Source organism: Nematostella vectensis, chromosome 1, assembly GCF_932526225.1.
Source record: "Nematostella vectensis chromosome 1, jaNemVect1.1, whole genome shotgun sequence".
Classification (NCBI taxonomy): Eukaryota; Metazoa; Cnidaria; class Anthozoa; order Actiniaria; family Edwardsiidae; genus Nematostella; species Nematostella vectensis.
The window spans coordinates 8,642,634-8,660,844 of NC_064034.1; the positions used below are offsets into that span (position 1 = coordinate 8,642,634).

General features: G+C 38.3%; 3 protein-coding genes across 3 annotated transcripts in view; all 3 read right to left on the bottom strand.

Annotated features, from left to right (window-relative positions):
* Positions 1 to 9,540, bottom strand: part of LOC116603714 (histamine H2 receptor) — a 28,933-nt gene extending 19,393 nt beyond the window's left edge. Inside the window, exon 1 of the mRNA XM_032365333.2 lies at positions 9,408 to 9,540. The gene's annotated coding sequence lies outside the window, so the exon portion shown is untranslated. The remainder of the gene's footprint in view (positions 1 to 9,407) is intronic.
* Positions 2,239 to 8,798, bottom strand: LOC116603712 (melanocyte-stimulating hormone receptor). Its single transcript, XM_032365329.2, has one exon. It carries the CDS (start codon positions 4,788 to 4,790, stop codon positions 3,741 to 3,743), a length of 1,050 nt encoding a protein of 349 aa, XP_032221220.1. The 5' UTR covers positions 4,791 to 8,798; the 3' UTR covers positions 2,239 to 3,740.
* Positions 9,541 to 14,016: 4,476 nt separating the features above from the next.
* On the bottom strand, positions 14,017 to 16,372 carry LOC116603713 (adrenocorticotropic hormone receptor). The gene has a single exon (XM_032365330.2). The coding sequence runs from the start codon at positions 15,342 to 15,344 to the stop codon at positions 14,310 to 14,312; it is 1,035 nt and encodes a 344-aa protein (XP_032221221.2). The 5' UTR covers positions 15,345 to 16,372; the 3' UTR covers positions 14,017 to 14,309.
* Between the last annotated feature and the right edge of the window lie 1,839 nt (positions 16,373 to 18,211).

An 18,211-nucleotide genomic window follows, 5' to 3' on the forward strand; every position in this document is an offset into this window, starting at 1 on the left:
AAGCGGGGATTTACTAGGTTGCAATTCTGTTGATTTTCAAATCCCTTTTAATAAAAGGATATTGTTATCTGGTATCCAATGACAAAATAATTAAGTCTTAGGATCCTATCGACAATTTTATCATAAGCTGCTTTGGTATCAAGTCCGAAGAACTGTCTGTACTAGCATAGTTATATTTAAAAAAATGACCAGGAGCAGAGAACATGCTTTTTTGTGATCTCTAACAACCGAAGGAAGATGTTTTAACATCTTAAAGTACCTTTTAGGTGGGGTACAAAAGTAGACATCATTTTGGTTATGTTTCTTTTAATGATGCAATTGGCTGAAAGTGCTGGATTACCATCGTAAAAAATGCTGCGCCTAAAAAAGGTCTTAATAAAGACGAAAACTTGAGACGAATACCGGTGTATTGAATCAAAAAAGCTATACCTTTTCGCACAAGCCACAATATAGATACATAGATTACCGAGGTAATAGAAATATTACTTTCACCGACAGCGCAACGCCCTCGTGACAGCATCGTATGCATTGTCTATTACCGGATTTCTCCACGAGTAGATGTCTTTCGAATGTTGAGAGTATCGGATATAAAGATTGTCAGTTTATTTCCTCCTACTCGAAATGATAGCATAAAGGCTATCCCATTAAAATATATTATTAGTCGCGAACTAAGAAAAAGCCAACAAATATACACTTAATAGGGGAATAGTGGCATGGAAGGCACTTAGGAGCAAGATGACAATAAAAATGGACACTTTTAAGTGAGACAAAAGAATGGAGAAGAAAAGCACTAATTTGCCTGTGGGGATTCTTAAAAGTTTGTTTTAACCAAAAACACAAACTAGGAAGAATTCGACAGACTGCTGTTAGAAAAAAAAACTAAACACAGACAATAAACACATAAATATCGCTGATGACTTTTATAAATAAAAGTAATAGTTCCCTTACAGCTTGTTTAAACTAGAACAAAAATCATGGGAAAATTTCTACATTTTAGATGTTTTAAGAGTTTCATATCCACTGATCGCAAAAATATCTGAATCACTAATGATGACTATGAATTAAAGTAACCCTTTAGAGGCAGATACTATTTCACAAACTAAACGCAACGTTGGATATTGCCTGGATATCGCTCGTTTTCATTTCATTGCATTGATATTACTTTTCTTTATGAATACGTTTTTAGTCAATTGCTATGGTCTTGCGTTTGGAATATCGCTTGAACGAATCCGAGTTTATGGCTATGAAATATGTGTTTATCATATATCAATATGCTAATACGGTGGTGGGTGACCATATAATATTCATAAATTCTATAAACGTTCTTTGTATGCCATACAAACCACACCACCCAAGCAGTTGCGCTTATAATGAGTTTGATAAGAAAAAGTTTATATGCTTGCTGCTTTCCACGTTCGTTTTGCACTTGTGATCTGCATTTTTGGTGCTGGTGTAGCGATTTATAATTCACCAAATCCGAATTTTACAAACCTGCTTTGCAGTCATCGTTTCTTTACAAGAAATTAATCATAATGAAATACATTTCTTCTGAAATTCACAAAAGCAGCACAAGTGTTTAAAATGAAACTTTAAAAATCTACGCTCGTTGTCAAATGCAAAAACCTAGCGAAAGGTCTTTTTTGTAATGTGCTCCATAACCTCCTTAATGACACTTGTATCTAAAGGACCCCTTTAAAGCTGTTATTTTTCCTATAAAATATCTTAAGTCACGCAATTGTCTGATGCCACAAAAAAAACACTGCGTTCATAGAAGATACACATACGAAGAAACAAAACACTGCGTTCTTAGAAGTTTGGGGGATTTTATCAAACACGCTGACTGAAAATTTTACTTCCTATTGATAACCGAATTACGTTTCATGTCTTACTCAAAATAACATCGCCTGCAGCGTGATAGGTAGAGAAATTTTTAAAAAATAGAGTAACCATAGACAAGTTTTACTTTTGCAAAATGCAAAAGTGTGCACCCTCCACAATCTTCCGGTCAGGCGTCTGTGACAACAAAAGAGTGAGCTATGTTATTTCCCATTTTCATGAGTACTTATCGATTGTTTTCTCCACAAGCTCTACTATTTCAAAATGGGTTTGGTTATTTCGAGAACATTATTTCAAGCAAGATTAAAAAGCACTTTCTGGTTATAGTTTTGTCAGATGGCTGGTGCATAAATTATTTTGGATACACACATGGAAGCTAATGTTTTTTACTACTGTTTTGAATTTTACGAAACTGGAGACTCTGTGACTTAAGATGGCTAGGACATAAATGATTTAAAATAAAAATGAAAATTGACTGCCTTTTCACTTTAAAGGACCAATATTTCAAATAGCAAGATTAAATCAATTTTCTTGGGGATGGTTGGTTATTCTTCTTGCTTTGAGCGAGAAGGTTTAACCAACCCTTTAGGAAGTAATATTTAAATTGAAAACAATGAATGGTTCACACGAAATAAGACAACACAAGCCATCACGATAGCAGTTATTAGACATAAAAATAAAATAAATGCCTTAGAATTTGTCGATTTTTCTACGACTAACTAAAAGGCAAAGCAAAAAACCCCCAAGCTAATTTTCGGCAAAAAAATCTTAAATAGATGACACTTAAATTGCATGATAAAAAAAACACTTTTGACAAAACGGGAAGGGTGCGATAAGCGAGAATCATCGCGGGAGTTCATGGTCTGAAAGACCCGCTTTTTCCAGACGGCACGAGATAAGCACAACTGACAAATTGGTTCCCACTAGGGGGGAATCATAACTGCTATTTGATAATAGGTGTTGCAAAAGCAGCTAATAATTGTATTCCCTCACTAACAAAAACTACCCTAGAAAACTGAACAAACCCAAGTTAACATGATATCCAAGTAAAACTCGATGTCAATTCAGAATTTAAAACTTAGAATATCATTGTGCATTTCAAAGGCGATTTTGCCGCGATCATCGTGTCCATTACATGAGCGATATAATCGGCCATGTCTTTATTAACAATATTATTGTACATTATCTGGAAGAATAAACGCCTACAACTAGCTAAAATTGCATCGTCCTGAAGATCTTAATAGCTTGTTTTATCTGCGCTAATGCCAGTGCGCCGAACGATGAGGAGGGGAAATCCCAGTATTTGCATACCAATCAGCGAGGAACATAATAACACAGTATCTGTGGAAAATTTTCCGTCTGTTTATTATTCAGTTCCCTCAAGTAACAGACTTTTGTTTCGCCACTTCGGTATTTACCGAATAGCTGGCGACCTCTGAAGAACAGTCTACAAAATTAACTTCATGGCGCTTGATATCTATCGTTTTTATGTTCGTGTACGCCTGCCCCGGACAGAACGGTTTTTCAAACAAAACAAACGGCAGCATATCAGATAAGACAGAAAAAAAAAACTAAATAACATTATAGGCATAAAGGTGGAAATCTCGCACCACCTCGCCGTACTTTAGAAATCCAATTTACTTAAATTCCACCCTCAGTTCCCCTTTAAGGTACTTTTAGTGTTAGTGCATACTTGAGAACATTCTATCATGTACTTTCAACTTGCGAATTCTAATCCACTTTGGTGAAGCACTAAAAACCTATTTTCTGAGGCGCCTCATTGGAACCCCTCGACTGTGCGTCTAGGAGATCTTTCTATTTACAAAGGGGATCCTTTTCTTCTGCAAATATATGTCTACTAAAAGCTCCTGTATCAGAGAGCTAAATTTTTTCGTTTGCTTTCTTTAGAATTCGTTAAGCGGCGTGTCTTCTGTCCGCAAGTCTGGGGTTGTGCGACAGCGACATGGGAGTTTTTTCAGTACTTCGTCCCGAAGGCTTTGTCGACCAATCGTGTTAATGATAGGGTTAAGCACCGATGTAAGAATACGCGCTATGAGTATAGCGTACTCCCCAATGATGCCAAAGCCATCGTGAGTCTGCCAGAGATCGTAGGTGAAGTACGGCAACCAGAACGCAAAGTTGATCAGGAACATAAAGATGCACATGAGGATGGCGCGGCGCTGTTGGTACTTCAAGCGCTTCTCCTGAAGCAGACACTCCCTCGGTAGATTCTGCCGCACGATTTTCCTCACTTGTCTCCCGAGAACGATCAGCATATGAATATCCAGCACAAGGACAACGGTTAGCAGAAGACAAAAGAACGTAGCGAGGCGGAAGACAATGTAAATGAACTCTTGCCTATGGACGTCGTCTCCTTCGTCATCGGACACATCCACGCGTAAAGCCCAGTGAAGACGCACCAGTGTAATTACAGCGTTAACGCTCCATACTCCTAGTAAGGTACCTACAACTCGTCTTTTGCGCACAATGGCGTAGTACCTTAACGCGTACACTATGAATATGTACCGGTCGACTGTGATAAGAAGAATGTGAATGATGGTCGAGACCGAGATGAACTTGACCAGAGTGTCCGTGACGATACACAAGTCGTTGACCATGAAAACGGCGCAGGCGACTTGCATCGGGACCGTCACCAGACCGTAAAGAAGATCTGAGGCGCAGAGACTAACGAGTATAGTGTTACTCGAAGTCTGCAAAGTGCGTCGTGATTGCACAATATAGATGATAAACGCGTTGAAAACGACCGCTAGGCCGCCTACAATGAGCATAGGAACGTCAGTAGAGGGCTGGAACCATGCAATGCGATGCATGTCATCAAAAAGGCCAGTAACATTAGTAAGGTTTCCATTATGATGATCCTCATACTCCATGATTGTTGTAAGGAGAGATGTTGTCGGTTCGATTCGGAGGTTTCGTATGATCCAGCGGCTCATCTTGTAACACTACTTATAGGGACTCGTCGGATATGCAAATGCTGGTATCTGTCTGTCTACTGGGAGAATGACACATCCTACGAGAGTCAAGAAAATCTTGACTCTATGAGGGTTATCGCAAAGAGATGTTTTCCGCGATCGAGAAACCGACTTATGAATGTTTCCCATGCACTAAGTTGCATTTTCATCAATTCTGTTTTGTAGGAGCCAAGCTTTAAAACAATGTAATATTTTTTACATCAGTTTTATTTTTCCAACTAACCAATTAGTAAAATAACTGAAAAATGAGCCAATGTTACATTTTCCCCTAAAATGACCACTTTTGGTGAACCAACATCCATTTTTGAGTATGCACTTGAATTGGATTATTGATTAAAGCAAAGCTTAATAATTCAATGGAGGCGATGTTTGGTTCGTTTTTATTGTAGACATCTTCTTGAGGTTGTTCAATATTCAAATGATTACAACTCTGTGGTTCTTGAGGGGGATAATCTTAATACAACAAAACACAATAAAGCGGTTTTAAAGCATTTACAGGTGACACGTACAGTTTTTCGAACAACCTCTTCTAAGCATTTGCCGGGAAACATGTAAAAGCGCTCGTGGCGTGTCAATAACGGTCTCTAGCTACAGAGGAAACTGCATATATGTAATAGTAATCTGATTAAAAAATGAGCTTAGTCAAAATTTTACCTAGGAGAAAATGATGCAACAATGAGTGAAACTCTGTTTTTTAATGTAAGGGATTGAGGGGAATTGTTGGCAGGGCCAAGAGACTAACACGAAGATAAACACAACCCACATTAACGAGTTTAGTGTAAAATGTACGGAATCACATGACTTGTTTAGTTTGCCCCTAATCTTTCTCTAGAGATATCATATAAAGTCAAACGCAAAAAAGATACTTAAAAAAAACACGTTTAAAACCATCTAAGAAAAAGAAAATGCCCTACCCTCGAGACAAAATACAAAGGGCTGTGTTCCAGAAAGAGTTATGCTCGAACCAGAAAATAATAAAGCCGACAACATGAATGATTCATAAAAGTTTAAGAGAAAAAATAATTGATTATTGTTGCTGAAAAGTGGAAGTAAAATGACGGGTTGTTTAGCGACATGGCTTTTAAAAGTTAGTGAGCGAGCCTAATGCACACCGAAACAGTTAAGCAGATGTTTTATTTTCGATGTCAACAAAGTACCACAAAAGAAGAAAACGGTAGGAAAAATGTCGTTTGATCAAACAATTTCATGCAGGATTTTCAGAAAGAAGAGGAAACGCAAACTAGTAGAGGGCAAAATAAAAAGAATAAAAAATTGCCAAAAGGGCAATTGAACATATATTATATTTAGGTTAAGTCTCTTTACTCATATCCTGCGATAAGAAATAAATTGAAAGTGAGAAAGAAAATCAATATTTTGACTAACACTTGGAAAGCTTCTAGATTAGAGTGGAAATTAGATGATTATTCTCTGACCTCAAATGGATTTTCACCTACTTGCACCAAAAGAATTCTCACAAGAAATCACAGGTAGAAATCGTAAAAGCTGCTTTTAGACAAGAAAGGGATTTATTTTATTTCGACAAGAAAGGGATTTATTTTATTTCGACAAGAAAGGGATTTATTTTATTTCGACAACGATGAATTCTCCTGATGTGATCATGTTTAGTCTATATGTTTTTAAATTTGTCCCTTCCCGTACATCATTTGAGAAATAACACTTTGCTATGGGCTCCATTTTAAACGTTTTACAATAGGGTTGATGGGTATCAGATGACCGCTTTAGATCGAATATTGATCGACCACTTCGCTTAAACCCTCACCACAGATCTTATCCTACGGTTAAAAGTTCTTTAACATGAATACAAATCTTACTGCAGCTATACCTGTCTTTCAATAGAGCCCGAGTCAACCACACCTTTGTTATTGTCTTAATTCAAGTTTAGAAGTCAAATTCAAAATAGGCTGTCTAAATAGTTTTATATTCCATTTACCAAATTCAATCGAAAATATCGCAATCGAGCTTCTTCTCAAATCGGCCGATGAAAATGGATGCTTTCTCACACTTGGTACATTGCTAGGATGACAAAACGCCGGCGGACGAAGACTCTTTAAGACATGCGGGTCGTGGTAAAATACTCCCCTGAAGTAACTACTTTACAGCGAGCTCCCACTACTAGATGCGTCTATCGCATTTTCTAGTAAGGAAATAAATCACTATAACAGGTTGTTAATGGCACCCAAAGTTAGCATACTTCCATTAGTTCGTTGTAACATTTAAAGATCAGTCCGGCAGTTTTGGTAGGAGCTCTTCGTTATTTTCTTTTGTGATTTAAAATAAATAGGAATACAAATAATCATGTTTTCATAATAGAGGTTGAAGGTAATTAATGCCACCATATTTCGGTAGGATTGCGTAGCAAATTGCTATTTCGTGGTTTATGAAAGAAAGTAATACTACCATATAATCTAGGCGGCAAATGACAAAGGTAATAATTAGCTTACATGAGCCGGCATTTGTTCTTTGAAGTACAAAGTCTTTCCATTCTGCTTTTACCTATCGATTTGTACTATTCTAAAGAAATTATATATTATACATTATACTAAAAAGTATTATATTCAAAAATTATTAAAATTCTCCATGTGGTAATTAAACTTTAAAGTAATTAATAATCGTAAATGACAGTTGATGAGCGAAATGATTTTTGTGTGAGTCGGTACTGCCTGGTGCAAAGCTCCGTTATTTAGAAGTACTAGCTTTTATGGAATTTGTAATCAATACACTTTTGATTATTATCGCTTAAACGCACCTCCTTTTCGTATCCGTTCGGTCCGCCCCTTATGATGAACAAGCCTAACTAGTCTGATAGCAAGTCTGGTATTGAATTACAAATAATACACTATTTTTAGTTTGAAGGCCTCCTAGCCGGTGTCTGAATGCTTAAGTTTCAGGGAAAAAATATCATATCAGAATATCATTTTGTCAAGTCATTCCAGAAAGAGTCTTCTAAAAGCAAAGCACCCGGAATCAGAGGCAGCAACAGCAAATTAAATCAAGGGGAGAATAGGGGGAGAGGGGTAAATGCGTGTTTTATAGTTTTTTTTTTGTTTGTTTGTTTGTTTTCAGGAAGGCACACCAACAGTGTGCCTGCAACCTGCCTCTTAACAAGTTACCCAGGTGCCCCAGTAACCTCGTACCCAGACGCCGCGCGATGCATTTTGGGGAGAATGAATTTTAGCGCACGGTGCATGACGGCCAGGATGCGGTTTCGGGGTTCGGAATTCGCTTGTCATTTTTTTTCCGTCTCCGCGTCAGGTTTCCCGTGGATGTCCCCGCAACATCAAATAACGACTGGGTACGAGTCTGCAGGTACCCATAACCATGAACCTCATGAGAGATGTTATAAGCAAGTTATCAGGATTACCGTAGAGCTCTTAAAAGTCCCCGGTGGGGATGCGGGATTAGATTATTGGAAAGGGAGAATTCACATGGAGAGGTGCTTATTTCAAAACTTCGGGTCCCCGACATGTCTCTATTGTAACAAGCATAGATGAACAGGACATGCAAATAAATGTTGCATATCTCCTTCTTGTTTGGCATAATTCTATTATTCAATCAATCCGCATTTCCCTATAGCAACAGTATGTTCCTGTTGTGTTAATGCACAGAGAATAGGGACTGGCAAAACTTCCCCCTACCCACTAAATCCTACAGAGCCTAAAAATAACATATACTGCAACACAAATAACAGAGAAATGGACATTAAAGTATGTCATGGGTATTGAATCGCAAAACTCATAAACAATGATTCAACCTAGACTCTGGAGTTTTCTGTGAAGTCAAAGGAATCTTTCCCAGCCCCTAACGGTTAACCACAGGTAACCCGATTGCTAGGTAAAGACCTAAACGAACAAAATGCAATTGATACACAAAATAAAAGAAAACGAAAAATATATATGTATTATTGGTATAATATAGGGAATATCAAATCATATAAATTTTATCTTAATATGTATTAAAATAAATTTACTGAATTTTTTTTGCATTACTTTGTGTAACTTCTGTATTTTCAGTTGTTTTGTTGTTGCTGTAGGATAGTTCTGGTTGAAAAAAATCCTAAACAAACATCTTGCCTCCCCACCCCTCAACCTCATATATCTAATTTCTCGTCCCTTATTGTTTCTCCAAACAATTTCGCATACGGCCCTTCAAATTCTGAAAACAAAAACCACACATCTGACTTCCATATAAGTGCATTTAGGGGTGATCCTAAAGTACTTATTCTAAGTCAAATCAACCAAAAAAATGAAAAAAAAAAAACGAAATCATGTGAGAATTATTTTTTTAAATATGCTGTTCGAATTCGATCAATTTTTTTGTGCGCACAAAGACTGTAGGGGGTTCCCAAGCATTAGCGAGATTTTGTACTGTCAGTAAAACCGTCCTCGGTCAAAATAGAGAAGGCCGAGTCTTTTGTCAGAGTACTCATACATTTTTTGAGATTGGAAATAACTATTCACGTATCTCTCCTTGAGATGCTCTTATCATAAAGTCACAAGAGTCTGATGTTTGATTCGTGCACAAGAATAACAGCGCGCCCTAATTACGACATAGCATTACCTGTACGGGAGAGAATCTGCAACATGGATGATCATCGACTTGAGCTAGAGTGGTGGTTAATACAAGTGTGAGCAAAACACTGACAATCTAAGGTTCGAGCTATTATTGTGGTCTCGATTGTGAGAATTTAATCAACTCGACGCACAGCAGTATTGCCATAATAAGTCGGTTTTAATGAAAAATGGAGAAACCATTTACGATACAATTATCAGTAATTACCGCTTCCCTCCTCCCACTCCGCTTATTGGCGTGATAAGAAGAAAAGATGGTCAAACGAACGTTTACGCTTGCAGTAATATTTGGAAAATAATTATATAAATGTGGTAGTTTTTCGTTAAAATTATATAAATTTTCTAAATAAAAAATCGAAATCATTGTGTTTGTGTGGTAAGGACAATCGAAAAATCCAATTTGTTATTGTAAACAACAGGAGTGGCTGCCTTCAATTATTCGAGACACCCACTGTGTTTACTTTCTGTATATTACAAATTAGAGTACTGACGACTAAATAATTTTCCTTCAATCTATCAACGTCTCGAACGTGCCACAGGACGAAATTTAGCTTGGGGAAAAACAAACATGAGAAAAGTTTTATTGAGCCTGACCACAAGATAAATTCAGGATTTTTTTTCAGTGAAATCTTCTTTCAATCCAGAATCATAGTAAGTCTATATAATTGTATGCCACTATAATGGTTCTTAAACTGTGTATATTCGCGTGTCACTAAAATATAGTGTAGACTACCAGTCTAGCGTCACTAACATACATAAACCGACCGTGTTCTGTACATTGCGCAACATTATTATACACCAGTCAGCATAGTTCGCCACTAGCATAAACCAGTCCATAGTCTGTGCATATTGTGCGCCACTAGTGTAAACCGGTCCGTAGTCTGTGTATATTGTGCGTCATTAGTATAAACATGTCCATAGTCTGTATATATTGTGCGTCATTAGTATAAACCAATCCATAGTCTGTGTATATTGTGCGTCATTCGTATAAACCAGTCCATGGTCTGTGTATATTGTGCATCACTAGTATAAAACAGTCCATAGTCTGTGTATATTGTGCGTCACTAGTATAAACCAGTCCATAGTATGTGTATATTGTGCGTCATTAGTTTAGACCAGTCAGTAGTCTGTGTATATTGTGCGTCATTAGTATAAACCAGTCCATAGTCTGTGTATATTGTGCATCACTAATATAAACCAGTCCATAGTCTGTGTATATTGTGCATTATTAGTATAAACCGGTCCGTAGCCTGTATATATTGTGCGCCACTAGTATAAACCAATCCATAGTCTGTGTATATTGTGCGTCATTAGTATAAACCAATCCATAGTCTGTGTATATTGTGCGCCACTAGTATAAACCAATCCATAGTCTGCGTATATTGTGCGTCACTAGTATAAACCAGTCCATAGTCTGTGTATATTGTGCATTATTAGTATAAACCGGTCCGTAGCCTGTATATATTGTGTGCCACTAGTATAAACCAATCCATAGTCTGCGTATATTGTGCGTCATTAGTATAAACCAGTCCATAATCTGTGTATATTGTGCGTCATTAGTATAAACCAGTCCATAGTCTGTGTATATTGTGCGCCCTTATTATAAACCAATCCATAGTCTGTGTATATTGTGCGTCATTAGTTTAAACCAGTTCATAGACTGTGTATATTGTGTGCCACTAGTATAAACCAATCCGTAGTCTGTGTATATTGTGCGTCATTCGTATAAACCAGTCCATGGTCTGTGTATATTGTGCATCACTAGTATAAACCAATCCATAGTCTGTGTATATTGTGCGTCATTCGTATAAACCAGTCCATGGTCTGTGTATATTGTGCATCACTAGTATAAGCCAGTCCATAGTCTGTGTATATTGTGCGTCACTAGTATAAACCAGTCCATAGTCTGTGTATATTGTGCGCCCTTAGTATAAAACAATCCATAGTCTGCGCATATTGTGCGTCATTAGTATAAACCAGTCCGTAGTCTGTGTATATTGTGCGTCAATAGTATAAACTAGTATGTAGTCTGTGTATATTGTGCGCCACTAGTATAAACCAGTCCGTACTCTGTGTAAATTGTATGCCCTTAGTATAAACCAGTCCGTACTCTGTGTATTTTGTGCATTATTAGTATAGACCGGTCCGTAGCCTGTATATATTATGCGTCATTAGTATAAACCAGTCCGTAGTCTGTGTATATTGTGCGTCATTAGTATAAACCAGTCCATAGACTGTGTATATTGTGCGCCACTAGTATAAACCAGTCTGTACTCTGTGTATATTGTGCTTTTTTAGTATAGACTGGTCCGTAGCCTGTATATATTGTGCGTCATTAGTATAAACCAGTCCGTAGTCTGTATATATTGTGCGTCATTAGTATAAACCAGTCCGTAGTCTGTGTATATTGTGCGTCATTAGTATAAACTAGTATGTAGTCTGTGTATATTGTGCATCACTAGTATAAACCAATCCATAGTCTGTGTATATTGTGCGTCATTCGTATAAACCAGTCCATGGTCTGTGTATATTGTGCATCACTAGTATAAACCAGTCCATAGTCTGTGTATATTGTGCGTCACTAGTATAAACCAGTCCATAGTATGTGTATATTGTGCATCATTAGTTTAGACCGGTCCATAGTCTGTGTATATTGTGCATCACTAGTATAAACCAGTCCATAGTCTGTGTATATTGTGCGTCACTAGTATAAACCAGTCCATAGTCTGTGTATATTGTGCGCCCTTAGTATAAACCAATCCATAGTCTGCGCATATTGTGCGTCATTAGTATAAACCAGTCCGTAGTCTGTGTATATTGTGAGTCATTAGTATAAACTAGTATGTAGTCTGTGTATATTGTGCGTCATTAGTTTAGACCAGTCAGTAGTCTGTGTATATTGTGCGTCATTAGTATAAACCAGTCAATAGTCTGTGTATATTGTGCGTCATTAGTATAAACCAGTCCATACTCTGTGTATATTGTGCATTATTAGTATAAACCGGTCCGTAGCCTGTATATATTGTGCGTCATTAGTATAAACCAGTCCGTAGTCTGTGTATATTGTGCGTAATTAGTAGAAACTAGTATGTAGTCTGTGTATATTGTGCGCCACTAGTATAAACCAGTCCGTACTCTGTGTAAAACAGTCCATAGTCTGTTTATACTGTGCATAATTAGCATAGACCGGTCCATAGTCCGACCGTCCATGGTCTGTGCATATTGTGCGCCATTATTATAGACCAGTCCATAGTCTGTGCATATTTAGCGCCACTAGTATAAACCAGTCCGTAGTCTGTGTATATAGTGCGTCATCAGTACAGACCAGTCCATAGTCTGTGTATATTGTGCGCAACTAGTATAAACCCGTCCGTAGTCTGTGTATATAGTGCGTCATCAGGACAGACAGTCCATAGTCTGTGCGCCCTTATCATAAACCAATCCATAGTCTTTGTATATTGTGCGTCATTAGTATAAACCAGTCCATAGTCTGTGTATATTGTGCATCACTAGTATAAACCAGTCCATAGTCTGTGTATATTGTGCATCACTAGTATAAACCAATCCATAGTCTGTGTATATTGTGCGTCACTAGTATAAACCAGTCCATAGTATGTGTATATTGTGCGTCATTAGTTTAGACCAGTCCATAGTCTGTGTATATTGTGCGCCCTTAGTATAAACCAATCCATAGTCTGCGCATATTGTGCGTCATTAGTATAAACTAGTATGTAGTCTGTGTATATTGTGCGTCATTGGTATAAACCAGTCAATAGACTGTGTATATTGTGCGCCACTAGTATAAACCAGTCCGTACTCTGTGTATATTGTGCTTTTTTAGTATAGACTGGTCCGTAGCCTGTATATATTGTGCGTCATTAGTAGAAACCAGTCCGTAGTCTGTGTATATTGTGCGTCATTAGTATAAACTAGTATGTAGTCTGTGTGTATTGTGCGCCACTAGTATAAACCAGTCCGTACTCTGTGTAAATTTTACGCCCTAAGTATAAACTAGTCCGTACTCTGTGTATATTGTGCATTATTAGTATAGACCGGTCCGTAGCCTGTATATATTGTGCGTCATTAGTATAAACCAGTCCATAGTCTGTGTATATTGTGCATTATTAGTATAGACCGGTCCGTAGCCTGTATATATTGTGCGTCACTAGTATAAACCAGTCCATAGTCTGCGTATATTGTGCGTCACTAGTATAAACCAATCCATAGTCTTTGTATATTGTGCGTCATTAGTATAAACCAGTCCATAGTCTGTGTATATTGTGCATCACTAGTATAAACCAGTCCATAGTATGTGTATATTGTGCATTATTAGTATAGACCGGTCAGTAGCCTGTATATATTGTGCGTCATTAGTATAAACCAGTCAATAGTCTGTGTATATTGTGCGACACTAGCGGAGGAGGCTAAGTGCATCTGTGCATTTTCGGGGATTCTCAGGGACGGGAAAGCAGCCACACAACCCCCCCCCCCCCCCCCAAAAAAAAACAACAACAACAACAACAACAAACGGACAAGAGGTGTGTTGGGGAGTCGGGGAGAGTGTAACAGCAACGGGTGAGGCGATAAAAAACTTTGAGAGGATGAAAAACGTCTAACTGTTATGCTTAACGTGAATGTTTCACGAGTACATACTTGTATTAATTCATACAAAAATAAAATGAATAAAACTAAAATAATCAAATAATAACAATGATGTTTTAACATTATCGACCATCACAATTACTCTTTCACGCCTGTTATGCCTTTGTGCCTATTTGTTTACAATGATTACATTTAGAACTTTTCTAAATTACAGGGCAATTCAGTTCGAAGGTAGAGTGAGGTCTTTGTGGGTCTATGAAGATCCACGAGCACAAGAAAAGTGAGAAATCTACGAGGTTTCCTTGATACTAGTGGCAGCATACTGCACGCTCAATTCTCGTCCGCTAAGAGCATCAAAGTCATGGTTCTGTGCCTTCCTACACCTCAACATACTGTACATCGTGGCTCGAAGCTCACGGTTACGCCAACAGTATATTAACGGACTCAGCAAGGAGTTGGTAAACACTAACAAATCAGTCCACGGGAAAACGTTATAATAAAACACGTACTCTCCGTCGATTAGGATCATAGCCATAGTGGAGCCGACAAGAGGCAGGTAGCAAAGAAGCACGGACCCCACAATGAAGGCGGTGTTGCGCGCAATCTTGGCCTCCCTGGAGGAGTACCCGAGCCTTCCTGTGCGCTTTTTGTTGCGGAGTTCGCTACCAGCGCTTGATACAGACGTGAGAGAGATTTGAACATGATGATGACGGGCGAGCTTGAAAATCTTCACCTGGGAAACCACGATGATCGCGATGACCGAGACGATAAGGGCCGAGGAGATGTAGTAAAACGAGCGCGTGTCGAGCCCCGCGAATCTGGAGATGGGCAGGAGCATCCACGTGCCGGCGCATAGTGCCGCGGAGCACACCAGTTTACGCACAGTCACGTGCTGGTTATAGCGAAATGGGAAAAAAAGGGCGAGAAAGCGCTCGCAGGAGACAAGGGTTATCAGAATGAATGACATCCCTATAGAGATATTCCACGTGGTGCGATACGCGAGCGTCAACCAGCACAGGTACACCTCGCTAGTCTCCAGGCTCCTGCGGATGATATAGAGAGGCTCGGTAACAAGGCCTATCATGAGGTCGTTCAGGGAGAGAGCTTGAAGTAAAATATTAGAATGGACGCGCAAGGAGCGATTTTTAACAATTGCCGCGCAAACCAGGCTGTTTGCCAAGACTCCACTCACTGATAAGATGCCTGTCAAAATGCAGGTTACCACGGTTACCACGTAACTAAGGGTGACCGGCTTGGCCATGTAGTACGTCAAGAACAAGCATTGTTTTGATTCCAAGGCCGTTGAGTTAACTAAGACGTCCATAGCGTGTTCCTTCGATCGGAAAACCGCGGTAAACCGGTCTTATTATGACTTCATAAAAATACACCAGGCTCTAGGTAGGGGGTCGACGACCAAAGTGTCCTCCTCAAAGGCACGTCAAGAAATATCTACACTTTAAGTTACGTATAAGTAGTTAACCGGATCCACAGAATACCTGGGGGTTTTGTCTCGCTTGTTATCTTGATTAGACCGATTCCCACGCTCAATGAGAAAATCCTCCTCTCATCCGAAAACCATTATGCAGCGGACTTGCGATATTTGCGTTGCTAATAGGACTCTGCTCCGACGATTAAAAGAGGACAAGCAGAAGGTGAAAACAATTAAAACCAAGGATTTCGCTGAGCTCACGTATTCTCTTCCGTATTTGCCTCTTAATTAGGCTTTTACTGTTTGTGTTGGTGAAATTTGAGAGGAGAGATTGATGGAAGTGCAGCGCCACCCAAACTTGCTAGTACAAACGAAACAGGTGAACTCCCAGACAAGGTTAACAATCACTCATTCAGACCAATTCACTTGGCTTCCCTTTGTCCCGAAGATATTTAATATGCTTTCTTCTTTGTAAGTAACAGCGCTGTGGACTAAATTATTCACTCGACATAAAAGTGCAAGGAAGCCAAGCGACAGTGCAGCAGAGCAAATATTGATTTGAGGGTGTTACTGTAAAATGGAGTGTTTCGCAACGTGAGTGTTGCCATGCCAAGTGGGCCTTTCACGCTCCTATCAGACGATCTCAGCACAATGTGTTTCGGGTTTATCCATTCAACAGATTTCTCCATTCAAAGTACCGCGTCCCGATGGCGATTCCGAATGAGAGACATCGACCTTGCAGTCAAATGAGATGTGTGCACGTTTCCGTGCTCTCGTTTAGTTCCGAGTGCTGGTTTCCCGTTGTGCGATGTGGCTTCAGGGTTGTGCAAACACACTATGCAAATATCCCCGAACTGACACCAAATTGAATTCCTCAAGAATTATTGAAACCACATCAAAATTGAATGAGAATTAATATCAAACCAAGAAGGCCGACGCCTCTATGACAGAACTGTGTTTTACAACATAAATTATTAAAAAAAAAAAACTTCAATCAAACAATGATTGGGGTGTTCTTTGATCATTGGAGCCCTGGGAAATTGAATTTCCCTGGAACAGATATTGCTTTGATGGCTGTAATAAAAATCGATTGAGCAAAACATTTATTTCACAGAAACCAAGTACAAGGAGTACCACATAATGATAAAAACGCGTTTTTTTAAATTAAATTATTGATTTATTAAAAGATGAATAAACACATTTCCCTACTCTAGCTCTTGGTAATGTAACAATACAACAGAGTGTTATTTACGTAACAGTAAGAAAACAACATTTGTTCCTTCGAAAATAATCAATTTGGCAACAGTTGCGCGCTTAACCTTCTTAAATAATGCATTGAAACGAGAAAAACAAATCTCAGAAAGCACAAAGAGAGGTAAAATATAAGTGAAATAGTGCATAATTCTATTATAACAAGCGAAGCCTGCGGCGCTTGAATAACAAGCTCAGTCGATCTACAGCAGGTATCTTCATAAGCGGAGGAAGACCTAGAGGTGACATTTGGAAGAGCCCGGATGTTCAAACAGACAGATGTTCGGTGAAGGGTAAGTCATGCATTATGACAAGTACACGACTCTTAATTTAAACCGAGGGAATAGAAGAGCCCCAAAATAGCCCGGGAATGGATCTCAAAAAGCTAGTTGTTCAAAGCAAATGCCAAGGCAAATATCGTTGTCCAAACGAAAAAGAAATAGATAGTGCTAAATATAATAAACTTGGCGCTGAAATTACATTATTTATTTGCAGAAACAGGGAATGGTTGGCGTTTGTACAAAATGTAATCAAACAAAAGAAACGGATAAAAAAGATGGTTGATCAAGGAATATGTTTTAAGCAAAATGTAACAACTAACGCAAAATGTAATCTTAACGCGAAATGTAATAAAATATTTAACGCGAAATGTAATAATTCAAAATGTAATAACTTTATCTATTGACTAATAGTTAAATGTTCTAATAATATTAGGAAAAAAATGAAATGTTAACACGTAGAGACAAACGGAAGGAATCGTTTAGTCAGAGAAAGGCAGTGCGACATAAACGTGCATTGTTTTTGCCTTGGCTTCCAGGGGTATTGTTGGTATGGTGTGACATTATTCCCGATTTTATGACAAAGTCCAGGGTGTATATAAATTCGGAACAGGTCTAATGAAAAATATAAGAAATCAATGAAAAAAAGTCATGATATAAAAATTACCACTGAGGTTATAATGGTTTTGCAGTCATGTTGCGCGTTGTGTCTAGAATTTGCCTGATTCAATGATAGTGGCCTCCTCTGCAATTTCCATTTCATATACTAAATATAACTAAAATCTCACAGTATCGCAGCTTTATAGACCATGATCTAGGGGGGATTCGCCATCTCAGGTTGCTGACAGAACCACTGCCAAGTATTTGGAGAGACCGAGACCAACCGTCGATTCGAGATGGATTACTACAACTGGTGCCGTCCTGTCTATTTTCTTAGTACAGCTTTTATCTATTGGTTTATAGTCATTTGATGTTATTACATTTTGCGTTATTACATTACGCGTTAAATCAATTATAACATTTTGCGTTAAAATTATTACATTTCGCGTTAAACATGTATTACATTTTGCGTTGAAAATTATTAAATTTCGCGTTAAGATTACATTTTGCGTTAGTTATTACATTTTGCGTCGTAACAATATGTCCAAACAAGTGAATAAATTTCTAGTAAAAATATGTTAAAAAGGGAATTGCTCGAGCCGCATAATAATTAAATAAAGTACGAATAAAGTC

Excerpts from the sequence above, each read along its gene's own strand:
- LOC116603712 (XM_032365329.2), bottom strand. The coding sequence starts at position 4,790 with ATGAGCCGCTGGATCATACGAAACCTCCGAATCGAACCGACAACATCT.
- LOC116603713 (XM_032365330.2), bottom strand. The coding sequence starts at position 15,344 with ATGGACGTCTTAGTTAACTCAACGGCCTTGGAATCAAAACAATGCTTG.